The 23,026-nt window shown below is 34.3% G+C and overlaps 1 protein-coding gene across 4 annotated transcripts in view; it reads right to left on the bottom strand.

The window, feature by feature from the left end:
* Positions 1-23,026, bottom strand: part of ARHGAP15 (Rho GTPase activating protein 15) — a 631,777-nt gene that overhangs the window by 476,599 nt on the left and 132,152 nt on the right. For all 4 annotated transcript variants that reach the window (XM_079135673.1, XM_079135674.1, XM_079135675.1 and 1 more), the window contains one exon: positions 2,447-2,536. In XM_079135673.1, the coding sequence (XP_078991799.1) occupies positions 2,447-2,536 (90 nt within the window). The remainder of the gene's footprint in view (positions 1-2,446; positions 2,537-23,026) is intronic.

The raw sequence follows: 23,026 nt of genomic DNA, 5'->3' as shown, positions 1-23,026 counted from the left end.
AGTCATTTGCTATCTGTAATCTATAATTCATAGACTGAGATTGAACACCAAGCCTAATTCAAACTTGGAATTTTAAAGCTATTTCTGATGTAGCGCATCAGCTGAAGTGCTGATGGTCTTTTTGTCAAGAAGAAACACTTCATTATTCTGTAGGTAATGAAAATCCTGCACACACACACTCCAACATCCAACAATGCCTTAATACCATGTTTTTGAGATATAATCATGTTTATTCTGATCATTTGAGAGTTAGACCAGCTAATGTATCTAATCAAATATTGATGCAAGTCATCTAGATTTAGCTCTCTGGCAAATCCTTCCTGATGCTTTTTCATTATCAGAACTATAAAAACTGTTTATATTGTTCCTCTCAAAAGCTTACTCTCATAGCTTGTATCTATAGATTCATATTAGTAAATTTTACCTAAGCCTATGTGTTTTGGTGATGAAAGATTTCAGCATTACCAAAAACCTGATTCATCCATAGAGAATAAAGCAGAAAACAAAACTTGAATCATTTTTTAGCTTTATTATTCTCCTCCTGTTTCTTCAAGTTTCTTGTATATATGGATATAGTTATACTATCTATAAACAAAGCTACCTACCAAGATTTTCATTCCCCAAAAGTTACCAAAAATGAGAATAATTAAAATTTTTTTGGATGTATCTATATTCAGAAACATGGAAAATTACAAGAGTAGATATTTAGTAAGATTCATAAAATTTTAGGATATTATATTCTATCAGTATTAGCAATTTTAACGCATACATATACATATTGTGCCCACAAATATTTTTCCTCTCGTAACCCTGAATACATAATCCGTAGTTGACTGTCTCTATCATTTGTGACCCTTCATATGGTCAACAGGGAAAATTGAAATAGAATAGTTTAGTCCATCTCCAAATGTTTCTATTGTCCAAGAATTATGCCCATAAATTTGAATTTAATGAATTTCTTTTACAACTGTAGTGATGAGGATGCTAAAATCACAACACTTACAAAGACTACAACACTTAGCATACCTGATCATCTCAGTTGTCATAGAGACTAGGATTATAATCCTAAATTTTATGATTTATATCAGATTAACAAGATTAGGGAAAGGGTATGTAACTGATATTCAGCTGCTCACATTAAAACAAAATTTATTTCTCCTATTTGAATCTCTAAAACCACTTTCTCATCACTCTAGGGATTAGAATATTGATTTCTGGGTGTATTTGGCTGTCCAGCCAGCCTGCCTTTTTCCCTATCCCTTTCCTTCCTGTCTTTTAAATTTTATTTTAATTAACAAATAATAATTGTATATATCATCTCAATTTCATTTTTTTGTAATAAAAGATCTATATACCTAAGTAGAATAAAACTAGAACCAAAAAATAAAATTACTCCAGAATATGTCAAAAGTTGTTGGTTTCTTTTAAAAAATCTAAATGGACCCTAATAACTTGGCCATACCAAGTATTACTATTTGGAAAAAGCAGCCTATACTGGAAACCAACATTTTTCCCCCTCTAGTGAGAATGTAGGTATGAAATGCTACCTACCTATGCTACTATAAGACTGAATATATTAATCTCACCACAAAATATAAGAACAGAAGAATTTATTTTTCTTCAAGAGCCTGAATGTTCTTAAAAGATACTTTATTAAAAAGTGGAATAATCTGGCTCCCTTGGCTGATAAATCTGAAATATACCTATAAAGTTATTGGTTATTTTAGAAATATAAAAGCTAAATTTCATTTAAAAGTATAAAAACTATCTCTATAATCTAAAATTAATTGCCAAAGAAAACCATGCCATATTATGTGGTTTTGGTAATATGTGTGAAAAATTTTCCAATTTCTTCTCTTTCAAGGATTTCATCTGGTTCTTTCCATTCAATGGAATATAATTGTAATTATTAATCACAGTGTTTTTTTCCAAAATCATTAAGTATACAATATAAAAGATAACAATTTTCATAGCTATTTAGCTCTCTCCTTTCTCACTACTTACCCTAGTGAATGTAATTAATGACCAAAAGACAGTTATGACAATGAATGAAAATAGATTGTAATTAGTGAATTTTCATTAGTGTATGTTTGAAAATTCTACAATATATCTATTTAAGTAAAGCATTCTACATTGGAACTCCAACTATCGAATACGTTGCAAAATTCAATGATCTATGTATAAAGTTAATCAAAATCAACATGCAATATGTATTTTGTGTTTAGATAGCAACCAGCCACTGGGGATAAACAAACAAACAACAACAACAACAACAACAACAAATAAAAAACCCAAAGATTCAACAAGGAAGAGAAGTCAGTCTTTCATAATGACCTTGAGACAACTGGTTCATGCACATGAAAACATCACTAGTCTATTTTGATTACCCAAGAGAGCTCAGATTTAGAAGGAATAGGAATAAATTGAATATATGTAACATTCTTACCTGAAAGACATTCTTTCTGCTTGATTTTTCATTGGCCCATTCAATATGTGCTCCACACAAATCCACACTTTCTGGTTTGTGCCCACTTTTCTGTAAATAAAAATGAAATAAGAATAAAAAGCACACATCATTGGAGATGCATGTCAGAGAAAATAAGAGTTTATTGAGTTAGAAGCTATACATATTTATGATACAAAGCCTATCTATTTTTTCTTCTAGGGGAAACCCAATTTATAAGATTTGGGGTGGGGAGGGATTTCATAATTTTAACTCTTTAAAATTTAAAATCATTTTAAAATTTCATTAATTTTAGACAATGACAAAAGTAAATATATAAAATGAAGTTTTGTGATCTTATTTAGTATTCCTAAAGAAATGCAAGCTTTAAAACAATGTTTCCTTAAGAATGAATGTTGCTATTCAGTGGCCAATGTAGTGTAAAATCATTTAAAGTCATATATTTAGACCTAAAAGTAAAAGAAAAGTTAGTAAATCATAATGTAATGGAAACCCTGTACAGAGATTTAGCTTTGTGACTTTACCAAAGTTAGTTAGCATTGGTTACGTTATCAAGAAAACCGAGCAGGTCTATTAATAAATCTCAAAATCCCTTTGCAGGTTTGTGTTTCATATGCTAACAAATCCAACAAGTATTTATTAACTGTCAACTATGTGTCTTTTACTAATTCACTTTTTAGACTTAGAAGACTCTACACATGATTTTATGTATAATTTTACTGAATAAATTTAGTTTAGGGCAAATAGATTACAGTTTGCATGCTTCTAGTTACATAATGACAATATGTATGCTACTTAAAAGTTGTTTTATTTCACTAATTCTCTTTTACATATTTTTCATTCTAATTTCAAGAATTTTAACATTTCATTAATAAAAATATTAACTGCCAAAATATTTTCATTTGATTCAAATGAATAACAATAATAAAACATTAAGTTCATGCAACTTCAATGATTAAACATAAGCTTACCAGTTTTTTTTTAATTACTTTTCAAAGACATGACACATTTGAGAGACTTTTCAACTATTTTCAGGTAGTCTGAACTACTGTAGGGTTTCTCCATAGATGAGTTCAGTAATTTCCTCAAGTTTTTTTTTTTCCATATACTATATTCAAATCTTAGCAAACAAAGCTTATAATATTTTAGGCAGTGTTTTCAATGGTAGGAACTTCAGGTTAAAACATGAAATTATGGAAAAAACTTGTAAAAATATTAAAACAAATTATCTATCCATAAGTTTTCTTATAGCCACCGTGTTCAATTTTATCAGTTTAAAGAAATAGTTTTCAGAAGAAGCTGAAAAATCTGATTTTTGGGGTAAATTTTGAGATTTTAGTTTTTAACAACTCAATCAGTTTTTAAAAAAATATTATGAAGCCCGATGTATCTATTATTACTTCAGGATAAATTCAGCTAGCAAGACAGAGTTGATAGCATATCATTTTCATGTTATTTCATAGGAGCCTCAATGGAAAACCCAACAAATAAGCCATATCCCTTACAGATATTTCAAAACATGACAGATTTTAACTGGTTCACTCATCTTCAGCCACCCAGGTGACCACTATTATGGATGACCCCAAAAAGAATAATGACAATTATTGCCAAGGGATTTCTGATGAAAGAAATGTTTAAAACAAAATGCTTCTTGTAGAGTTCATTGAATTAGGGAACACTCAGAACTAACAAAAATAACCATTAAGAGTATAAGACATAGCAAGATCCTCAGCAACCTGGTGAGACCCTGTCTCAAAATATAAAATAGAAAGGGCTGGTGATAATAGCTGAGTGGTTAAGTGTCCTCTGTTAGAAACCCAGGACCCCCCCCCCCCCCCCAAAAAAGGTATCAGACAATAGAGCTTATCTTTCTCATATAACATAGTCAGAGGGAAAGACAAAATTATTTCAAATAAGAAGCATTTTTTATATGCCAAGCATTTACTTAAGGCCTTTCATCAACCTAGGAATTCATTTAATCTTTACAATTGTTAAGGTTGCTGTTATCATTACCATTTATTAATAATTGAGGTGGTTGTTATTATTATCAATGTCCTACAGGTAAGAAAGAATGCCAGAATGGTTCTGGCATGGCAGAACTTTCCCAAGGTAACACAGCACACAAAATAAAAAGCCAGAATTTAAATGCAAGCCGCATCACTTCAAAGTCTATACTTAACCATGATGTGGCCCTTGAAAACTGAATACATACTGTGATCATACTCATGCTAAAACATATAAGAATTTGGGAAAGCTATGGCTTTCTCACTAGAATCCAGGATAGACAAATTGATCTCGTTTGTGTCCCCTGATAAACTTGATCTTGTGTTAGACCCCTTAAACCACCTGTCTATCTGGACTACCTCCCAATCTTCACTTAGCTGGCTCCTTACTCAGTAGCTCCAAGTTAATTTCACCTAGCCTGAGAGTCTTCTTTGACTGTCTTTTATATAAAAGAGCTGTGCCCCAACACTACTATCCTCTGTCTTGTTTTAATTTCTTTCCTTCTAACTAAAATTAGCATATATATTTTTATATGCTGACTGTGTTTCCCCCACTAGAATTAAGCTCCCTGAGTTAAGGCCTTGTTTGCCTTTTCCTCTGCTGTTTTTCCCAATGTATGGAACAGTGCCTGGCACATACTTGTTCAATGAGTATCTGCTGAATTCATGAATGAAGAAAAAATATCAAAATGCAACTAGTTTTTGTGGTTTGGAAAGAAGGCTTGAGTGTCTTAAAACTCCCAATTTTACGGCAATTAAGATTTGTAGTTTAAAACAGTGTTAAGCAGTCTTTTGTTTGTGATATGGAAAAACGATATACTTTAATGGACTTGTGGGGACTGAATGTGGAATTTCAGGGAATCACTGAATAAACATTTACTGCATTCCTATTATGTGTCAATGTGTTAGTGACTTTCTATGCTGGACACAGGGGCTGTAGAGTTAAGGAAAACATTGTCTCTGAAACCTATTAAAAAGCAATCTAAGTTCGCACAATCTTCTTGCCCTTTAGCTATACCAATCTGTAGGGGTTCTCTTCAGCATCACATACTAAATCCCATGACCTTGGCACTTGGCGTGGGCTTATCACAATCCAAATTCTATGCATCACTCTCAGTCACCTCTTGGTGCTCATTCATGTGAATGCCCCCTCCACAAATCTTGCCCCATCTCCTGCATTCTTCAGGACCTCACTCCTCCACCTCCTCTCTAATTCAGAGATCTTCACTATGCTTCTCATTTATCAAATCCCACTTTCTGAGTTCTCTTTACTCCCATCCTGGAGTTCTCATGGTTGTTTCTGATGATATTGTAACCCTCCATCTTTGTAGTCTCCCACTTCCCAAGTCTTTCCTGGCTCCTCTTCCTTTCATGCCCAAGCTGTGTCCCATAGTCACTTCAACCACCCCCTCCACCTACCATCATCTGGTGACACCTCTTTCATCTGTTTGTCCTTCTAATAATCTTCCTCTCATCTCCTAATTTTGGATAAGTGACTTTTGATTTCTCAGTGTAGCACTTCTATAAAAAATGACTACCTCCTTCACTGGGTCTTTGACCCTGCTTAGAAAATATTTTGCTTTCCTAGTCACTTTCTTGTACATGACAATTCTCTCCCAAAGCTTAGCTCCTTGCATAGTTTGCTCCTCCTACATAGAGATCAAAGGGCCTATTAATAAACAAAAATAAACAATTCATTTCAGAATGATTGTTTGTGAAAAAAGAAATCCATAGGAACTTAGAACACAATATTTCCATTTATTATAACTTTAAGAAGGAACAGGTATCATGGTATAATAAAATTAAAAAATAAAAATTTGATGTGAATTTCAAAGTATGTTAGAACAACTAAAGTTATTAGGGTAAAATTAAAATAAATAAATACATTAGGTTCAAGAAGAGCAAACCCAAATCAACAGATAAAGAACTGTGTACAAATGATGCTGATAATATTAGTACTTCATTTTCACAAATCTAATGTTGGCATAGACTGAAGAACAACTTTACGGACAAGGGAGTATTAAAAGAAAAACATTTTTAGCATTTAAGTGTTAAACACTGAAAAGAAATAGTTCAGAAAAGTTGTAGAACTTGTTTGGAAGACAATCAAGATTTTATTCAAGAAGCCGGAAGTTAAAGCATCCTTTAATAGAAAACATATTTCTGATTCTACAGCTATAAAACATATAAAAAGTCTGCTAATGAACGGCATGATGCCAATGGATCATACTACACATCATTTTAAAAATAAGATTTTAAAATTTTGACTAAATATGGATTTAAATCTGAGAATGTATATATCATATCTCTTCTGGGATAAACTTAAAATAGAAATGACTGATTTTTTAAATATTTCAACAGAATTATTTAAGAGTTACTGCTTTAGGACAATAAAACAAAAGCCTCTTTGCTGGAGCAATGTGAAGTCATTAAAAGCTGATCCTGGGTCTTATCCACTTCTAATTTTTATTATTCTCTTAATCCATCTTCATCACTTCCCAATAATAGCTGACAGAATATTCTATATATTTTTTCTCTGCCTTAAACTTTCGGGTTCAGTTTTTTTGTGGGGTGCTAGCCATCCATAGTCCAAAATATATTAAAAAAATATCAAAGACCAGATGCTCTATTGCTGATATTTTTCATGGTGAAGACGGGGCATATTTGTAAGCAACAAATCATCAGGTCACTGGTTCTCATTTTCTCATTACAAGATGTGTTTTTTAAAAAGATAAAGCTCAGATTTATGCAATAGGATATTAGCTACCATTTTTTATTTTGGATTAATTGCTGTTCCAGAATATAGACTCAGATTGTCCTTATCATTTTGAAACATGAAACACAAAATCTGTTTAAAGGAATTAAGTTTTATCTCATAACTCGTTTTGATTCTGGAAAATTGTTCATGAAGGAGGACAAAACTCACTTATAAATTCTCATTTGGGCAAAATGATTTAGGAAAGAGTGCTGAATGGATACCTGATCTTATTAATGTCTAAAGTATGGCCCCTGTCAACAGAGAAGAGGATACTTTGATTATAAGATGTGGGTTTTATGTATATGAATATAAATGATGTTAATAATAACTGAAATTGTTTCTACAGTGAAATTTCCCAGTATATTACATGACCAAATCAAACCAGGATTTTCAGAAAAAGTAAATCTTTGTTAGTGATTTGGGGTATCAGAATGTTTTATACTGTTTGTTTTTGCTTTGTTTTGTTTTTAGGAGAAGGTATTCTCTACTTTTTAAGAAATTGACACTGCATTTATTTCTGAATAGCGTTTCCTTAGTCTACACTGGTTGTATGCTCATTCTGCTTTAATATTGAATTACTGGATTGGATTCTGCAAAATGAACAGATTGAGTATGCTTTCAACCTCTCTGGTGCCCCTTCAGAGACTGTCCTTAGACAGTTGTACACCCCATCAGTTGTCACTTGTAGATGACTAACCCTGCTTGGAACATAAGGATGATCACTCACCAACTTGAAATGCTAGGCCCTTCTTACAGACTGCCAGAGGGTAAGGCAAGCTTTTGCCTTCATCCACCACTTACAGATTTGGGTGAAATGCTATTTTCAGAATGTTGGATCTGGCTTTCTGGGTAGGCACCCAACGATGAGGCCAGTGTCTATATGATGGAAGCAAGTGAAGATGCTGGACAATGAAATTAAACCAGAGGGAAGCTGGAGATAGGAAGGAACATGGCAGATAAAGTCTTTCTTCTTTCATTCCCTCACTTCCACGGGTTACTTTAAATTTTCTCCATCTATTTGCAGCTTCTTTCTAAGCGAAGCAGGTACCTATCCAATGATCTTCTCCATTGCTTTGAGGCTCACTATACAATGGCAGGTAGCATAGTAACACATCTCCTATACCTCTTTTCAAAATTTCCTGCTCACTGCTTTTCTTATTTCATTCTCTGTGCCATCTGAGACAATTGATGTTACTCTCCCTGTAGCAGAGATTGATACTTCTCCACCAAAATGTGTGTGTGCTCCCTTCTTTGAGTGTCCTGATATGTCATTGGTGAATAGTTCATCAGCTGAGACACTTATTTTTTCCCAATGTCTTTTGCATCAGAATTTGGCATATTCCTTATTTGTACCACTGAACATGAGCAAAAGTGATGTCAGACACTTCTAGGCTAAAAACTTATACAGCATGCAGATCTTTTCCATTCTCCATATGCCACTACTCTTACCACTACATTGCTTCATTTAGGAGTAAGAACAATAATGAAAATAGCAAAGATAATTAAGATTTATTCTGTTTGCTATATGCCAGGCACATTACATCAATTTTGACACATATAACTCTAAGAAGTAGAAACCTTTATTAGCTCCATATTGCAGTTGAGCTAACCAAGGATTTTAGTAAAAAATAAAATGTGAATCTGATATTTCAAGCTTAGGTAGTCTAACCTGAAAACTCCCAAATATACCTAATTTGATATCCTGCTACACACTGCATTTCAATTCTTACAGCAAATTTTTAAGGAAGACTAAATGAATATAGTCTGCACATTTAAAAAATGCACTGTAGGGAAAAAGTTCATTTTATCTTAGAGAAATGCAAACTCTAAAACAGATGTATTACATTGACCAAAATGATAAACCACAGAAAGTCAAGCTTCATAATTAAAATAGTTTCCTGAGAGTGCCTAAGGTGAGGTTTATTGAGGGACAATAAGCTATTATCCATTTATAAGGCATCCTATCAATTTCATAGATTTTTGTGGTTATAAAAATTATGTAAGATATGGAATTTATTGTGGTTAATGGCCAAATCTTGAGAAAATTATAACCAGAGAACATGGCTTCATTTATAGTAATATTGATCACTGGATTTCATTTTTTCCCGCACAAAGTTTATGTTAATAATACACTAGAATTCAATTTTCCTTTTTCCATTTCTACCTGCCATCCTCCAAAATGTGGGTTGTAGCATTGTTTCTGATTACTGGATTAATGATGAAGTCTTGTGATGCACCCAAGGCAATGCTGCTAAGCTGCACTGATGGCAAACAAGCTGGCAGGGCTAACACTGTGAGAATCACAGCACCAGGCGGAGATTTAGAAATGCCTCTACCAGGCTAAGGTTGGTAGCTCTGTTTTTACCCCTCCATTTCTTGTAATCTTGAGCAAGGGTCTACATAAGGACTCAATACTCATCTACAAAGACAAAATCATTTCATATTCATTTTGCTTAGAATACTCAATAATTCATGAATAGCTTTCTGATTGAAACTATTTTCATCTTTTTGCTAAATCACATCACTTCACTCCCATAAATAAGTTCATTTTGTTACTAAAGTTATACTGCAGTTAATGAGCATTAGATGTATTGCATTGTTTAATTAATGCTTGTGTGCATTTTTCACACTGAAAGTAAACAGTATTAAAAAGAGTAAACAAATTATTTTAATGAGGACTTTTATACTATTACTTTTTTGCTTCTGAGGTTATGATTGAATGAAGGGTTTGGTAAAGTTAATAGTTTAAGAAATGCCTTGAAAAGTTCTCTGTCTTAAATAAGAATACATAAAAGTAGAATAGAATGGTGGTTACCAGAAGCTAAGAGTGTGAAGAAGGGTACGTGGAGATATTGATCAAAGGGCAGAGATTTTCAGTTAGACAACAGCAATAAGTTCTGTTGATCCACTGTATAACAGGTCATTATATTTGATAATAATTTTGTATGCTTGAGCATTGCTAAGAGAGTGCATTTTAATTTTTCTAAGCACAAGAAATGAAAAATATGTGAGGTGATGGACACATTCATTGGTTTGATTTATTAATTCCATAATGTATATATACATCAAAAAGCATGCCACACTTCCTTACATCCACAATTTTAAAGTATGTTTTTCCAGTTGTGTGTCCAATTAAAAGCATTGGTCAATTTAAAATGCAAAATATACAAGTAGCAAAATAGAGTCTGGTACACAATGTATGCATGTATGAGATGTTTATAGTGTATGCCTCCATTAGGCTAAGGTAGGTAGGTCTATTGTTGAACTTACATTTTTTATAATCCTCCATTTTTCTAAAGAGTATAATGAAATGTTTATAGTGCTTCTGAATTCATGTCAAAAGTTACACTAAGTTTTCAGAGCAGTAAATAATAAATCTAATAGAAACAGTGATATCACACGCCTAACCAAGGGGCACGAAGTCCACTTGATCTAATTGTTGGTGAATGTGGAGAAAAGAGATTATTTTTTAATGTAGAAAAATTTTACACAGTATGTTTGTTTTAGTAAGATGTAACACTGAACAAATCTTCTATAGCGGTATGGATACCCTTCTGTGTGTGCAACTGGACTCACTGATGTGCTAATACACCTAGGTTCTTAGAACAGTTGATTTTTAGTTCTCCTAAGATGAATTGCCCTGCTTTTTCACTTAATACTAGAACGTGTCTAGAAATTACTATATTGTTAAAGATCAAAAACATATGAGAATATCGAAATATTTTTCAGTGAAAAGATGTTATTTACAAATGTATTTGAGACATATTGATGACAAAGTTAGTCATTTTGCAATTATACCTATCAATAAAAGCACAGTCCTTACTGTTCTCACCCATTTGCACAGATTTTTAAAACATGACTCTCAGGTAATTTAATATGTACTATTTTTTTTTAATTAAAAAAAATTCAATTTCCCAATCATGTTTGCTTCAGGCTTTCTTAATATGGTAATGTTTTTGTTTATTATTGATTACAAAGGGCTCCACGTGGCCTACAGAACAAAATGATCTTTTCTCATCTTCCTCTTCAAGTCTTTTGTAAGCCTGTTCCAGGTTGACTTTGTAACCAAATTCGACTCCTTGCTGTTTCACACGACTTGGTTCCTCACTTGTTATGAAGTAATCCTTCACTGGCATTGCTCCCAGTCATTTGGCAGAAGAAACACTCAAAGTCTGGACTGGGGCACACTCACTCTAGGCCTCAGGGAACCTCCATGAAAATGTTTTCAAGAGCATGACTAGCACACAGTGCATTGAGGAAGGCAAGAGATCAAAAATCTCTATAAGATACACTTATCGTCATGTACAACTAATTAGAACAAATAAAATAAAATCAATTAAAAATAAACTTATCAATTAAGGAATTAATTTCCCATGTTTACCATTGTTTTCACTTATTTCTACACAAAATGTCTTATGCTCCAGTATCTGCATCAAAATCTCATTCATCAAAAAACATGCTAAAATATCACTTCTTCCACAAAAATACAGAGAAGTCTTTTCAGTCAGAAGCAGTTGCCATCTCCTCTGAGTTAGTAAAACACTAATCCAGGCCCCTGTTCATGACATTTTAGAGAAACTTCCAATCCCCACCTTTTTTTTCTGTAATTATTCAACTTATGGGCACACTTTCTATTTATGTTTAGAACGTCCATGGAATGTTCTGAAGCTGATTCATTTTTTTATTGTAAACAAATGGGATACATGTTGTTTCTCTGTTTGTACATGGTGTAAGGCATACCATTTGTGTAATCATAAATTTACATAGGGTAATGTTGTTTGATTCATTCTGTTATTTTTTCCCTTCCTCCCACCCCTCCCACCCCTCTTTTCCCTCTATACAGTCCTTCCTTCCTCTATTCTTGCCCCCCTCCCTAACCCTAACTCTAACCCTAACACTAACCTCTCCCTCCCCCCATTATGTGTCATCATCCACTTATTAGCGATATCATTCATCCTTTGGCTTTTTGAGATTGGCTTATCTCACTTAGCATTATATTCTCCAATTCCATCCATTTGCCTGCAAATGCCATCATTTTATCATTCTTTATGGCTGAGTAATATTCCATTGTATATATATACCACTGTTTCTTTATCCACTCATCAATTGAAGGGCATCTAGGTTGGTTCCACAATCTGGCTATGGTGAATTGAGCAGCTATGAACATTGATGTGGCTGTATCTCTGTAGTATGCTGATTTTAAGTCCTTTGGGTATAGGCCAAGGAGTGGGATAGCTGGGTCAAATGGAGGGTCCATTCCAAGTTTTCTAAGGAATCTCCACACTGCTTTCCAGAGTGGCTGCACTAATTTGCAGCCCCACCAGCAATGTATGAGTGTACCTTTCTCCCCACATCCTCGCCAACACCTGTTGTTGCTCGTATTCTTGATAATCGCCATTCTAATTGGGGTGAGATGGAATCTTAGGGTGGTTTTGATTTGCATTTCTCTTATTACTAGAGATGTTGAACATTTTTCCATATGTTTGTTGATTGCTTGTAGATCTTCTTCTGTGAAGTGTCTATTCATTTCCTTAGCCCATTTGTCGACTGGATTATTTGAATTCTTGGAGTAGAGTTTTTTGAGTTCTTTATAGATTCTGGAGATTAGTGCTCTATCTGAAGTATGATTGGCAGAGATATTCTCCCACTCTGTAGGCTCTTTCTTCGCATTGCTGATAGTTCCCTTTGCTGAGAGAAAGCTTTTTAGTTTGAATCTATCCCAGTTATTGATTCTTGCTTTTATTTCTTGTGCTATGGGAGTCCTGTTAAGGAAGTCTGGTCCTAAGCCCACATGTTGAAGATCTGGACCTACTTTTTCTTCTATAATCTGCAGGGTCTCTGGTCTGATTCCGAGGTCCTTAATCCATTTTGAGTTTAGTTTCATGCATGGTGAGAGATATGGGTTTAGTTTCATTCTGTTGCATATGGATTTCCAATTCTCCCAGCACCATTTGTTGAAGAGGCAATCTTTTCTCCATTGCATATTTTTGGCCCCTTTGTCTAGTATGAGAAAATTGTATTTATTTGGATTTGCGTCCATGTCCTCTATTCTGTACCATTGATCTACCTGTCTATTTTGGTACCAATACCATGACGTTTTTGTTACTATTGCTTTGTAGCAGAGTTGAAGATCTGGTATTGTGATACCCCCTGTTTCACTCTTCCTGCTAAGGATTGCGTTAGCTATTCTGGGTTTCTTATTCTTCCAGATGAATTTCATAATTGCTTGCTCTATTTCTGTAAGGTATGTCAGTGGGATTTTACTTGGAATTGCATTGAATCTGTATAGCACTTTAGGTAGTATGGCCATTTTGACAATATTAATTCTGCCTATCCAAGAACATGGGAGATCTTTCCATCTCCTAGGGTTTTCTTTAATGTCTTTAGTGTTCTGTAGAGGTCATTGTAGAGGTCTTTCACCTCTTTTGTGAGATTGATTCCCAAGTATTTTATTTTTTTCGAGGCTATTGTGAATGGGGTAGTTTTCCTAATTATTCTTTCCAAAGATTCACCACTTATGTATAAAAATGCATTGGATTTATGAGCATTGATCTTGTAACCTGCTACTTTACTGAATACACTTATGAGTTCTAAGAGTTTTCTGGTGGAATTTCCAGGTTTCTCTAAATATATAATCATGTCATCAGCGAACAGGGATAGTTTGAGTTCTTCTTTTTCAATTCGTATCCCTTTAATTTCTTTGGTTTGTCTAATTGCTCTGGCTAGAGTCTCAAGAACGATGTTGAATAGAAGTGGTGAAAGAGGGCATCCCTGCCTTGTTCCAGTTTTTAGGGGGAATGCTTTCAGTTTTTCACCATTTAGAATGATATTAGCCATGGGCTTAGCATAGATGGCCTTTACAATGTTAAGGAATGTTCCCGGTATCCCTATTTTTTCTAGTGTTTTGAGCATGAAGGGGTGCTGTATTTTATCAAATGCTTTTTCTGCATCTATTGAAATAATCATGTGATTCTTGACTTTAAGTCTATTGATATGGTGAATTACATTTATCGATTTCCTGATGTTGAACCAACCTTGCATCCCTGGGATGAAACCCACTTGATCATGGTGCACTATCTTTTTAATATGTTTTTGTATGCGATTTGCTAAAATTTTGTTGAGAATTTTTGCATCAATGTTCATTAAGGATATTGGTCTGAAATTTTCTTTCCTTCATGTGTCTCTGTCTGGTTTAGGTATCAGTGTGATACTGGCTTCATAGAATGAGATTGGGAGGGTTCCCTCCTCTTCTATTTTATGGAATACTTTGAGAAATATTGGTTTGAGCTCTTCTTTAAAGGTTTTGTAGAACTCGGCTGAGAACCCATCTGGTCTCGGACTTTTCTTTGTTGGTAGGCTTTTGATGACTTCTATTTCATTACTTGAAATTGGTCTATTTAAATTGTGTATGTCCTCCTCGTTCAGTTTAGGCAATTAATATGTCTCTAGAAACCTGTTGATGTCTTCGAAATTTTCTATTTTGGTGGAGTATAGATTTTCAAAATAGCTTCTAATTATGTTTTGTATTTCAGTCGTGTCTGTTGTGATATTTCCTGTTCATTCCGAATTTTAGTGATTTGGGTTTTCTCTCGTCTTCTCTTTGTTAGTGTGGCTAAAGGTTTATCAATTTTGTTTATTTTTTTGAAGAACTATCTATGTATTTTGTCAATTTTTTGTATTGTTTCTTTTGTTTCAATTTCATTGATTTCAGCTCTGAGTTTACCTATTTCCTGTCTTCTACTACTTTTGGTGCTGGTCTGTTCTTCTTTTTCTAGGGCTTTGAGCTGTAGTGTTAGGTCATTTATTGTGGAGTTTTACTTCTTTTATTAAATGCGGTCCATGAAATAAATTTTCCTGTAAGTACTGCTTTCATAGTGTCCCAGAGATTTTGATATGATGTCTCTTTGTTCTCATTTACCTCTAAGGATGTTTTAGTTCTGATTCATTTTTTTTTTTAAATCTTTCAGGATACCTAGTACAGTAGCTTAAATGTTGAAACTGTCCAATGATATTTGCAGTGTAAATGGAGTTATGTAGGCTGAGCATTACTTGCAAAATCAGTTTCTTAGAAAGGACTATCTGTATCTAAATCTATGGTTGTCTATCTAGCATGTTTTATTATAATTTTTATGACTTTGATTATGGTCTATTATAATGAAATATGTATGTTCACGTCACCTTTGCTATATTGTGAATGCCTTGGGAGCAGGGATTATATATTTATTGTTCATCTGGATTTCTCTGTGATTTAAAAACACTATGTGATACCTGGCAGTAATTGTTAATTGTTCACAGAATAAATATATGCTGCATTCTCTAAATTAAAAAAAAAAAAACCTTCTTATTCATGAATAGGTTAGTTTAAGCAGAAATGCACATTTATAATGTCCCATGCATATAGTCAGATGTTTACTCCAAACATCAGGTAGAAACTCTAATTTCACAAAACACCACAGGTACTTTAGGAACAAACTGCAATTGAAGTGACAGAATCAACGGAAAAACTTCACTGATGGTAAAAAGAGTAAATATATCTGGAAAATGCAAGCAGTGCCGGTCCAGACCTCAGAGAGAACATCAAACTAACAAAGACTTATCTAGCACCAGATGAAAACTAAAAAATAGCAATGTCAGTGTTTTCAAGGCAAAATATTTTGATGCAGTACTAAATGAGATGGAACTATGATTCTAGAAGAATCAGCTTTCTCTCTTGTATGGGATCCTTAATAGGTTTGGTTCTTTTAAGAAATATCACATTGGGTTGAAGTGCTGTTCATATATGTTTGCTAAAAGAAAAGCCACAGTAGATTATTCTAGGATGAAGATGCCTGGAGAATACCAATGTAACCTTTTGAAGATTTGCCCCTATAGCAAATCTCAGCCCATGGCCCTCATTTCAAGACATTTCTTTTATCCTATCTTCCAATTAAACCAAAATTCATTTCTCTTTGTAGCACACATACTCTGCCTATTCTCAGTCATTGTTCCTGTTTTTCATTCCTCTGTATTCCCTGCCCACAAATCTCCACATATTGAAATTATAACCATCCTTCAAGGCCCAATTCAAATCATTCACAGATGTGAGCTCTCCTCTTTTAAATCATAAAAAAAATCCAAAAAACGGAAACAAAAAACAAAAACAAAACTCTATTTGTCTTACTTCATCTCATTCTATTTTTTGGCACAGATTTTTATAAGGCAAAGACTATATCTTGATTATATCTCTATGCCTTATATGTAGCCCTAACGAGCAAGCTGTTCATTGTAGAATTTCAATACATATTCTTATGAAGTCTTTTCCCACCAAGGCTTATATAAATAGCACAAACTTGATTAACCAAATGCATACTTAAATTAAAGTGAGGTAGATTATAATGAGAAGTGTTATTTGGATCAACTCTTCCACTGAAAATAATGAAAAATGTTGGATAAAAGATTTTTTTAGATTACTTTAAAAGAATTGCAAGTCTGAAAAGACAGTGGGGACTGCCAGGGTAAATATTTCGTGAGGTCAGAATTAGAACCTAGAGAGGGAAGCTGAATATCAAAGCAACATTACTACATTTATTCTAAGGTTATTTATTTATCCTATACATTTGAGCTTTAGTCAATCAACTTATTGAATAATGGTTCAAAGTCATAAGACCTTACCCAAGGTCTTATGAAAGGATACTATAGATCCAATATTAAATGTGTTTCCTCTCTCTAATTCCAAGGGAACTTAAAAAAGACAGCCATGGTAGATGAGTGGTGGAAGAGTTGAAAAAAAGGAAAAGTGAAGAAAAATTCTGGCCCTGGTAGGTGGTAGCATAGCTGTAACCCTGCTATTATGCAGATGGAACCTGAGAATTTTATATTGTTAAACTGAAGTTAACAGTCTTTGGAACTAGTCCCAGACCCCTTGAGAAAAATGTAAATCTTTATGGAGTAGGACACATTTATCCCAGGCCTCAGAGAACCTCCTAAGATAAGGTTCCAATCACAATGATTCACATACAAAGATAAATGGATACACAAGGAAAAAAGGAACATAAGTAAGAACCAGCAGAAACAGACAGACGCAGGCTTCAGAAACAGAATCACAAGAAAGAGATCATAAAACAAATATGCCTTCTACTTTTAACAAATGAAAGAAGTCTTAAAAATACCTTTAGGAAACAATTAACTATATCAAATTGTACACGAAATTAAAAGACAAACTTCTCAAAGAGAAAGTTTTAATAATTGAAATTAAAAACAATGCATATTTCATAAGGATACTGAATTAAAGAACCTTACCATAAATAAAGAAAAAAAAAACACTTGCAATACAGCCCCAAAAGAGAAAAATATAGAGGAATGCAAAACATTTGGAGCTTAGAAGGAAATGAGAGAGGCAATGCAAAGGTTGGAATTTTAAAAAAATATATTCATGATCACAATACAGTTTTTCAAGAAGCACAATCTAGGCAGGAAAAATAAAACAAAATTGATATCTCTATGTATCATGGTGAAAATGTGGGGGAAAAAGGTAATGAGAAAACTAATGGGGGGCAACTGGAGAATAGCAGTTACATTAACAGGTGACTTCTTGATTTCTATGATGGATGACAGGAAACAGTGGAATGATATCTTCAATGTCTTGAAAGAAAAGAACTTTAAAGTTCCATATCTGAAGAGAATATGTACTTCCAGAATGAGGGAGAATGAGGAGACTTTTTTGAATAAGCAGACACTGAGGCAGGATCTCATGACAGTTTCTTTAATACAGGCATTTTTCAGAATATATTCTAACCAGAAGGAAAAATGATTCTAGAAGGTAAGTCTCAAATTTGGGAAGAAATAAATAGTAACACTGCAACTATTGGGGGAATATAAACCAACACTGGTTTTGAAAGAAAGAATAAATGATGTCTTTCAGGGTTAAAAAAAAAAGAATTATAATATCCAACAGCAATAGCATCTACATTGAGATGGGGATAAATGCATCAAAAATATTGTAAGATAATGTTAAGAAGAGGATAAAGGATTTGACTAGTTTTATTCTTTGATAAGTATGATAAGCAACTTTGTTAAGTGTGTTGTAATCCTAGGATAATTGCTCACAACAGAAATCAAATGAGTAGGAAAAACAAAGGAAGGATGAAATATTAAAGAACAGAACGAACAAGACCTACTTAGTGATAAAAGCAAGAAAAAGAAAAAGAAACACACACTATGAACCCATTTATGTAATTTCAAAAATAAACTATGTTTTTAGGGAGTTTTGATATAGGTGAGAAAATTATAATGGAGGGCAATAAAATAATGACCAAAGAACAGGGCCAATGGCTAACTCTGGGGCAAGGAAGAAGCTGAGATGACCAACGGTGGGGCTCGCTGAGGACTGGCAGGGTCTGTTTCTTGGTCTCATCTGTGCTTACACAGATGATTGATTAATAACTATTGAAGTGTAACATGAATGTGTTCTATTTTAAACTAAAAATGGTTTCTGCATTATTTTATGGTATCTTTTAAAATTTATCTTGAGTTATAAATCAGAGTATATTTCTTTAAAAATATGAGAATATGAACGCCATTCTTTCTTTCATAATCCCGAAACTCTGTGTCCGGAGACACCAGCAGATTTCAAATGCTCCTCCTGAACAGCCAACCTGGACCGAGCTTGCTCTAGTTTGATGTAAATTGAACAAAATAGAGATCATGCTTGCAGATAGTTTCCTTTCTTTACAAAGAATGTCTCTTTTTCTGAGATTTTACCCTTCCTAGATGTTGGACTGTGGTGTTTTATAATGTCCTTTCTGTTATAACATGATAATGATAGTAGGTGGTTGATTACTCTTTCTCTCTCCTTTTTTATTTGTTGAACATTTTTAAGTTTTTAAAATTTGTTCTAATTGGTTATACATGACAGTAGAATGCATTTTGACACACTGGACATAAATGTAGTTCAACTTCTCCTTCCTCTGGCTGTACATGGTGCAGTCACACCAATAGTGTAATCATACATGTATATAGGGTAATAATGTCCATCTCATCTCACTGCCCTTCCAATCCCCACACTTCCTTCCCATCCCCTCACTCCCCTCTGCACAGTCCAAAGTTCCTTCATTCTTTCCTACTCCCAACCCCCATTATGGATCAGCATCCATCAGCCTCAGAGAAAACATTCAGACTTTGGTTTTTTTGGGTTTGGCCTATTTCACTTACATGATATTCTCCAGCTCCATCCATTTACTTGCAAATGCCATAATTTCATTATTCTCTAAGGCTGAATAATATTTCATTGTGTATATATACCACATTTTCTTTATCCATTCATCTGTTGAAGGGCATCTAGGTTCTTTCCATAGTTTAGTTATTGTGTATTTAGCTGCTATAAACATTGATGTGGTTGCATCTCTGTAGTATGTTGACTTGAAGTCCTTTGGATATTAGCAAAGGAGCAGGATAACTGGGACAAATGGTGGTTCCGTTTCAAGTTTTCTGAGGAACCTCCATACTGCTTTCCATAGTGGTTGCACCAATCTGCAGTTCCACCAGCAACATATCAGTGTGCCTTTTCCCCCACATCCTTGTCAACACATATTATTGCTTATATTCTTGATAATTGCCTTTCTGACTGAAGTGAGATGAAATCTTAGAGCAGTTGTGACTTGCATTTCTCTAATTGCTAGAGATGTTGAACATTTTTTCATAAGTTTGTTGATCAACTGTATTTCTTCTGTGAAATGAGTTGGTTACTCTTTAATTTCCATTTTAAAAAGTAAAAACAATAGACCAATCATTTTTTTCCTTAATAGGTTTCTGAGGACCTACAGTCTGCAAATCACTAATCTCCTCAGATCAGGGAAATAATTATGTACTTATTAGGGGAAGGTTAATTTTGATAAAAATGTGACTTGGATATGTTTATGAACTGAATGCTGTGTCCCCTAAATGCAAGTGTTGAGTCCTAACCTTCAGTGACATAGTATCGAGAGTGAAGCATTTGGGAGGTGATTAGGTCATGAAGGGAGAGCCCTCATGATGGGACTAATGTTTTCTATGAAGACGTGAAGAATAATAAGAGCTTTGTCTTTCTTTATTCTGTATCACCTGGGGTTACAGCAAAATGAAGGCCAAATGCACCCACACTGAGTACCCTCACCAGACACCAGATATCTCATGCCTTGGAATTTTTGGCCTCTAGAACTATGAGAAGTAAATCTAGATTAAGCCAGATCTGCGGTACTCTGTAATAGCAGTCCTAAGTGAAGAAGATAGACATGAACCAAAAGAACTTTGGGGAGAAAGAGAGGTAGTCAAACATGGAATGTGGGTTCAGGCACAATACCCCGTGACATGATGTATTAAATATGTAAGCTGCTTTCTCCCACCACCCTCTCCCACAATGATGTTCAGTGGTAAAATGACGGTAAAGTGAGAGCTCTCAGAAAGTACTTATGGACATGTTTACTTCTAAATACACAAATGGATGAGTTTCTTCATTTTTAGTATTAGTCAGTGTTCAGAAACAATATTTTATACTGCTTATCAACACATTTCTTTTTTGGAAAGCCATGCATGTTGGTATTCCTTGAATTAACAAATTCCTTCTTCTATAAATGTCTGAATCAATTCAAGTGCAAAGATAATGCAGCATAATAATGTCATAATTATACCATATTCTAAATTGTGTACAGTTTTTTAAATGGAGTATATTATAATGGACCATTAATAATTGTTTTATAGCTATTATATATTTTTGTTTTTATTATATTATTTTTATGACTCACTAATTATTTTGGCTGATATCATTATCTCCATTGTTTTAGTCAGCTATTTCACTGCTGTGACTAAATAATCTGACCAGCACAATTATAGAGGAGGAAAGGTTTATTTGGTTTCAGAGGTCTTAGTCCATAGAAGGCCAGCTCCATTCTTCAGGGCTCAAGGTGAGGCTGAACATCATGGTGGGAGAGCAGCTTACATTCTGATAATCAGGAAGCAGAGACAGAGAGACACCACTCACCAGATACAAATATATACATACTAAAGCCATGCCCTAATTCCCACCTCCTCCAGTCACACCCAACCTGCCTCCAGTTATCACTCAGTTAATCCCATCAGGGATTAATTCACTGATTAGGTTAAGACTCTCAAAGCCCAATCATTTCTCCTCTGAACCTTCTTACATTGTCTCACATGTGAGATTTTTGGGGACACCTCACATCCAAACCATAACATCCATTTTTATAGGTGAGTTGGAAACTCAACTTTGTCAACTACAAAGTAGCAAAAGTAGAATTATTCCCTCTCATTCAACTTCAAAGCTTGGTCTTAGCTACTTTGCTGCTTTGTCTTGCTGCTGCATTAGCATTACAAGATTATTCTATAAAGATTAGAATATTATATACTCTTTTGAACAACATTCTACATCACTCAGACAGCTTCTACTGACCCCTTGGAGAAATGGATGAGTTTTTTTTTTTTTTTGTCTTGTTTTGTTTTTGTTTTTGTTTTTTAGCAAAAGCACAATGAACACCAGGACATGTCAAAGGGGGGGTGCAAGGGAAATTCAGAAACTTGAGCATAAATCTCTTTTAAAATAAAACCACGGCATCTTTAATCAAGGCCTGGCAATCATTGTATCGTTTCTTTGGGGCTCGAATTGGTAAATGTGGGCTATCCCACTAGGCCTTTAATACTTGGTTAGAAATGAATCCAAGAAGTTGACTAGCAAGACAATTCATGCAGTACAAACACGAATCTGTAATTCTCTTCCCCATTACCACAAAACAGTTAGTTACTGCACTGAATTCACTTTGAAGACAATGAGTGCCTGGGAGAAACCATAAGAGCATTGAAAATGGGGCCAGAAGTAATAAATAGGGACTGCCAAAAAAATGCTAACGAATTTCTTCAACAAGTCAGAGCTATTGTCAGTTTGTAACAATTCTGAAGGTTGAACTGGAGGCATACAATTAGTGAGCAAACTTGCAAGGTTTGCCTACAATCTAAAAGCAGTTTTCTTTCACCTGTGTATAATTAAACAGCTCAGAATTATATCTCCTGGTAGGAGGAGATTAAAATAATAAAATAAAAGTAAATCAAATGCTTTAATATGGAGTCTAATCTCTCTCCATTATCCCAGCACATTCACACAAACTCTGCTCCAATGGAATTCTTCTCACGCAGCAGGATGAAGATCATCTTCTCAGCAGCCAAACCCAGCAAGGCCAGCCACTCTCCTCCCTTCCCAACATCCCCTTAGAACACATTCAAAGGGAAGACAAAGGCCCTGCAAGTAGACAGAGTTGTTTTGTGCCTGGCCCTTAGGGGTATTTTATTTTCTTAAAAAGATTATCTCAACCTTACTGTAGCCAAAAAAGGAAAACAAAACAGAACCCTGAAACAAATTTCTGAAGCAGTTTACAAATGCAAAGGACTGAGATATATTTTTAATTTATTCATAATTAGTTTACAGATTGGACCACACCAAGACTCCAAAATCAGCAAGCCACTTTGGGGATAAAGGCTATTGCAATTATCAGGAGCAAGCCAAAAGTTACCTTTTGTTCTTACTAAAATCTCCTTATAAAAAAAATCTCAGCAAATGATTTTCTATTTTCTATTTAAAGAGGATTGCGTAGCAAACATGACTAGTGGCTGTAGAGCAAAGAACTTTTCATCGTTTTTTTACCTGCCAAATATAAATTAGTTCATTTTGGTTCACTCCTGCCAGGCATCCCCTTTCCCTGTGGCCCATACAGTGATGGGCTATGGCAGGCTGGTTCTTGCCTGGAGTCCTTACTAATCGGGAGCCTGTCAGGTACATTT

The sequence above is a fragment of the Sciurus vulgaris genome (assembly GCF_902686455.1).
Source record: "Sciurus vulgaris genome assembly, chromosome: 3".
Taxonomy (NCBI): Eukaryota; Metazoa; Chordata; class Mammalia; order Rodentia; family Sciuridae; genus Sciurus; species Sciurus vulgaris.
The sequence above is the reverse complement of the archived record's forward strand: the minus strand, read 5'-3'. Positions and strand labels throughout refer to the sequence as shown.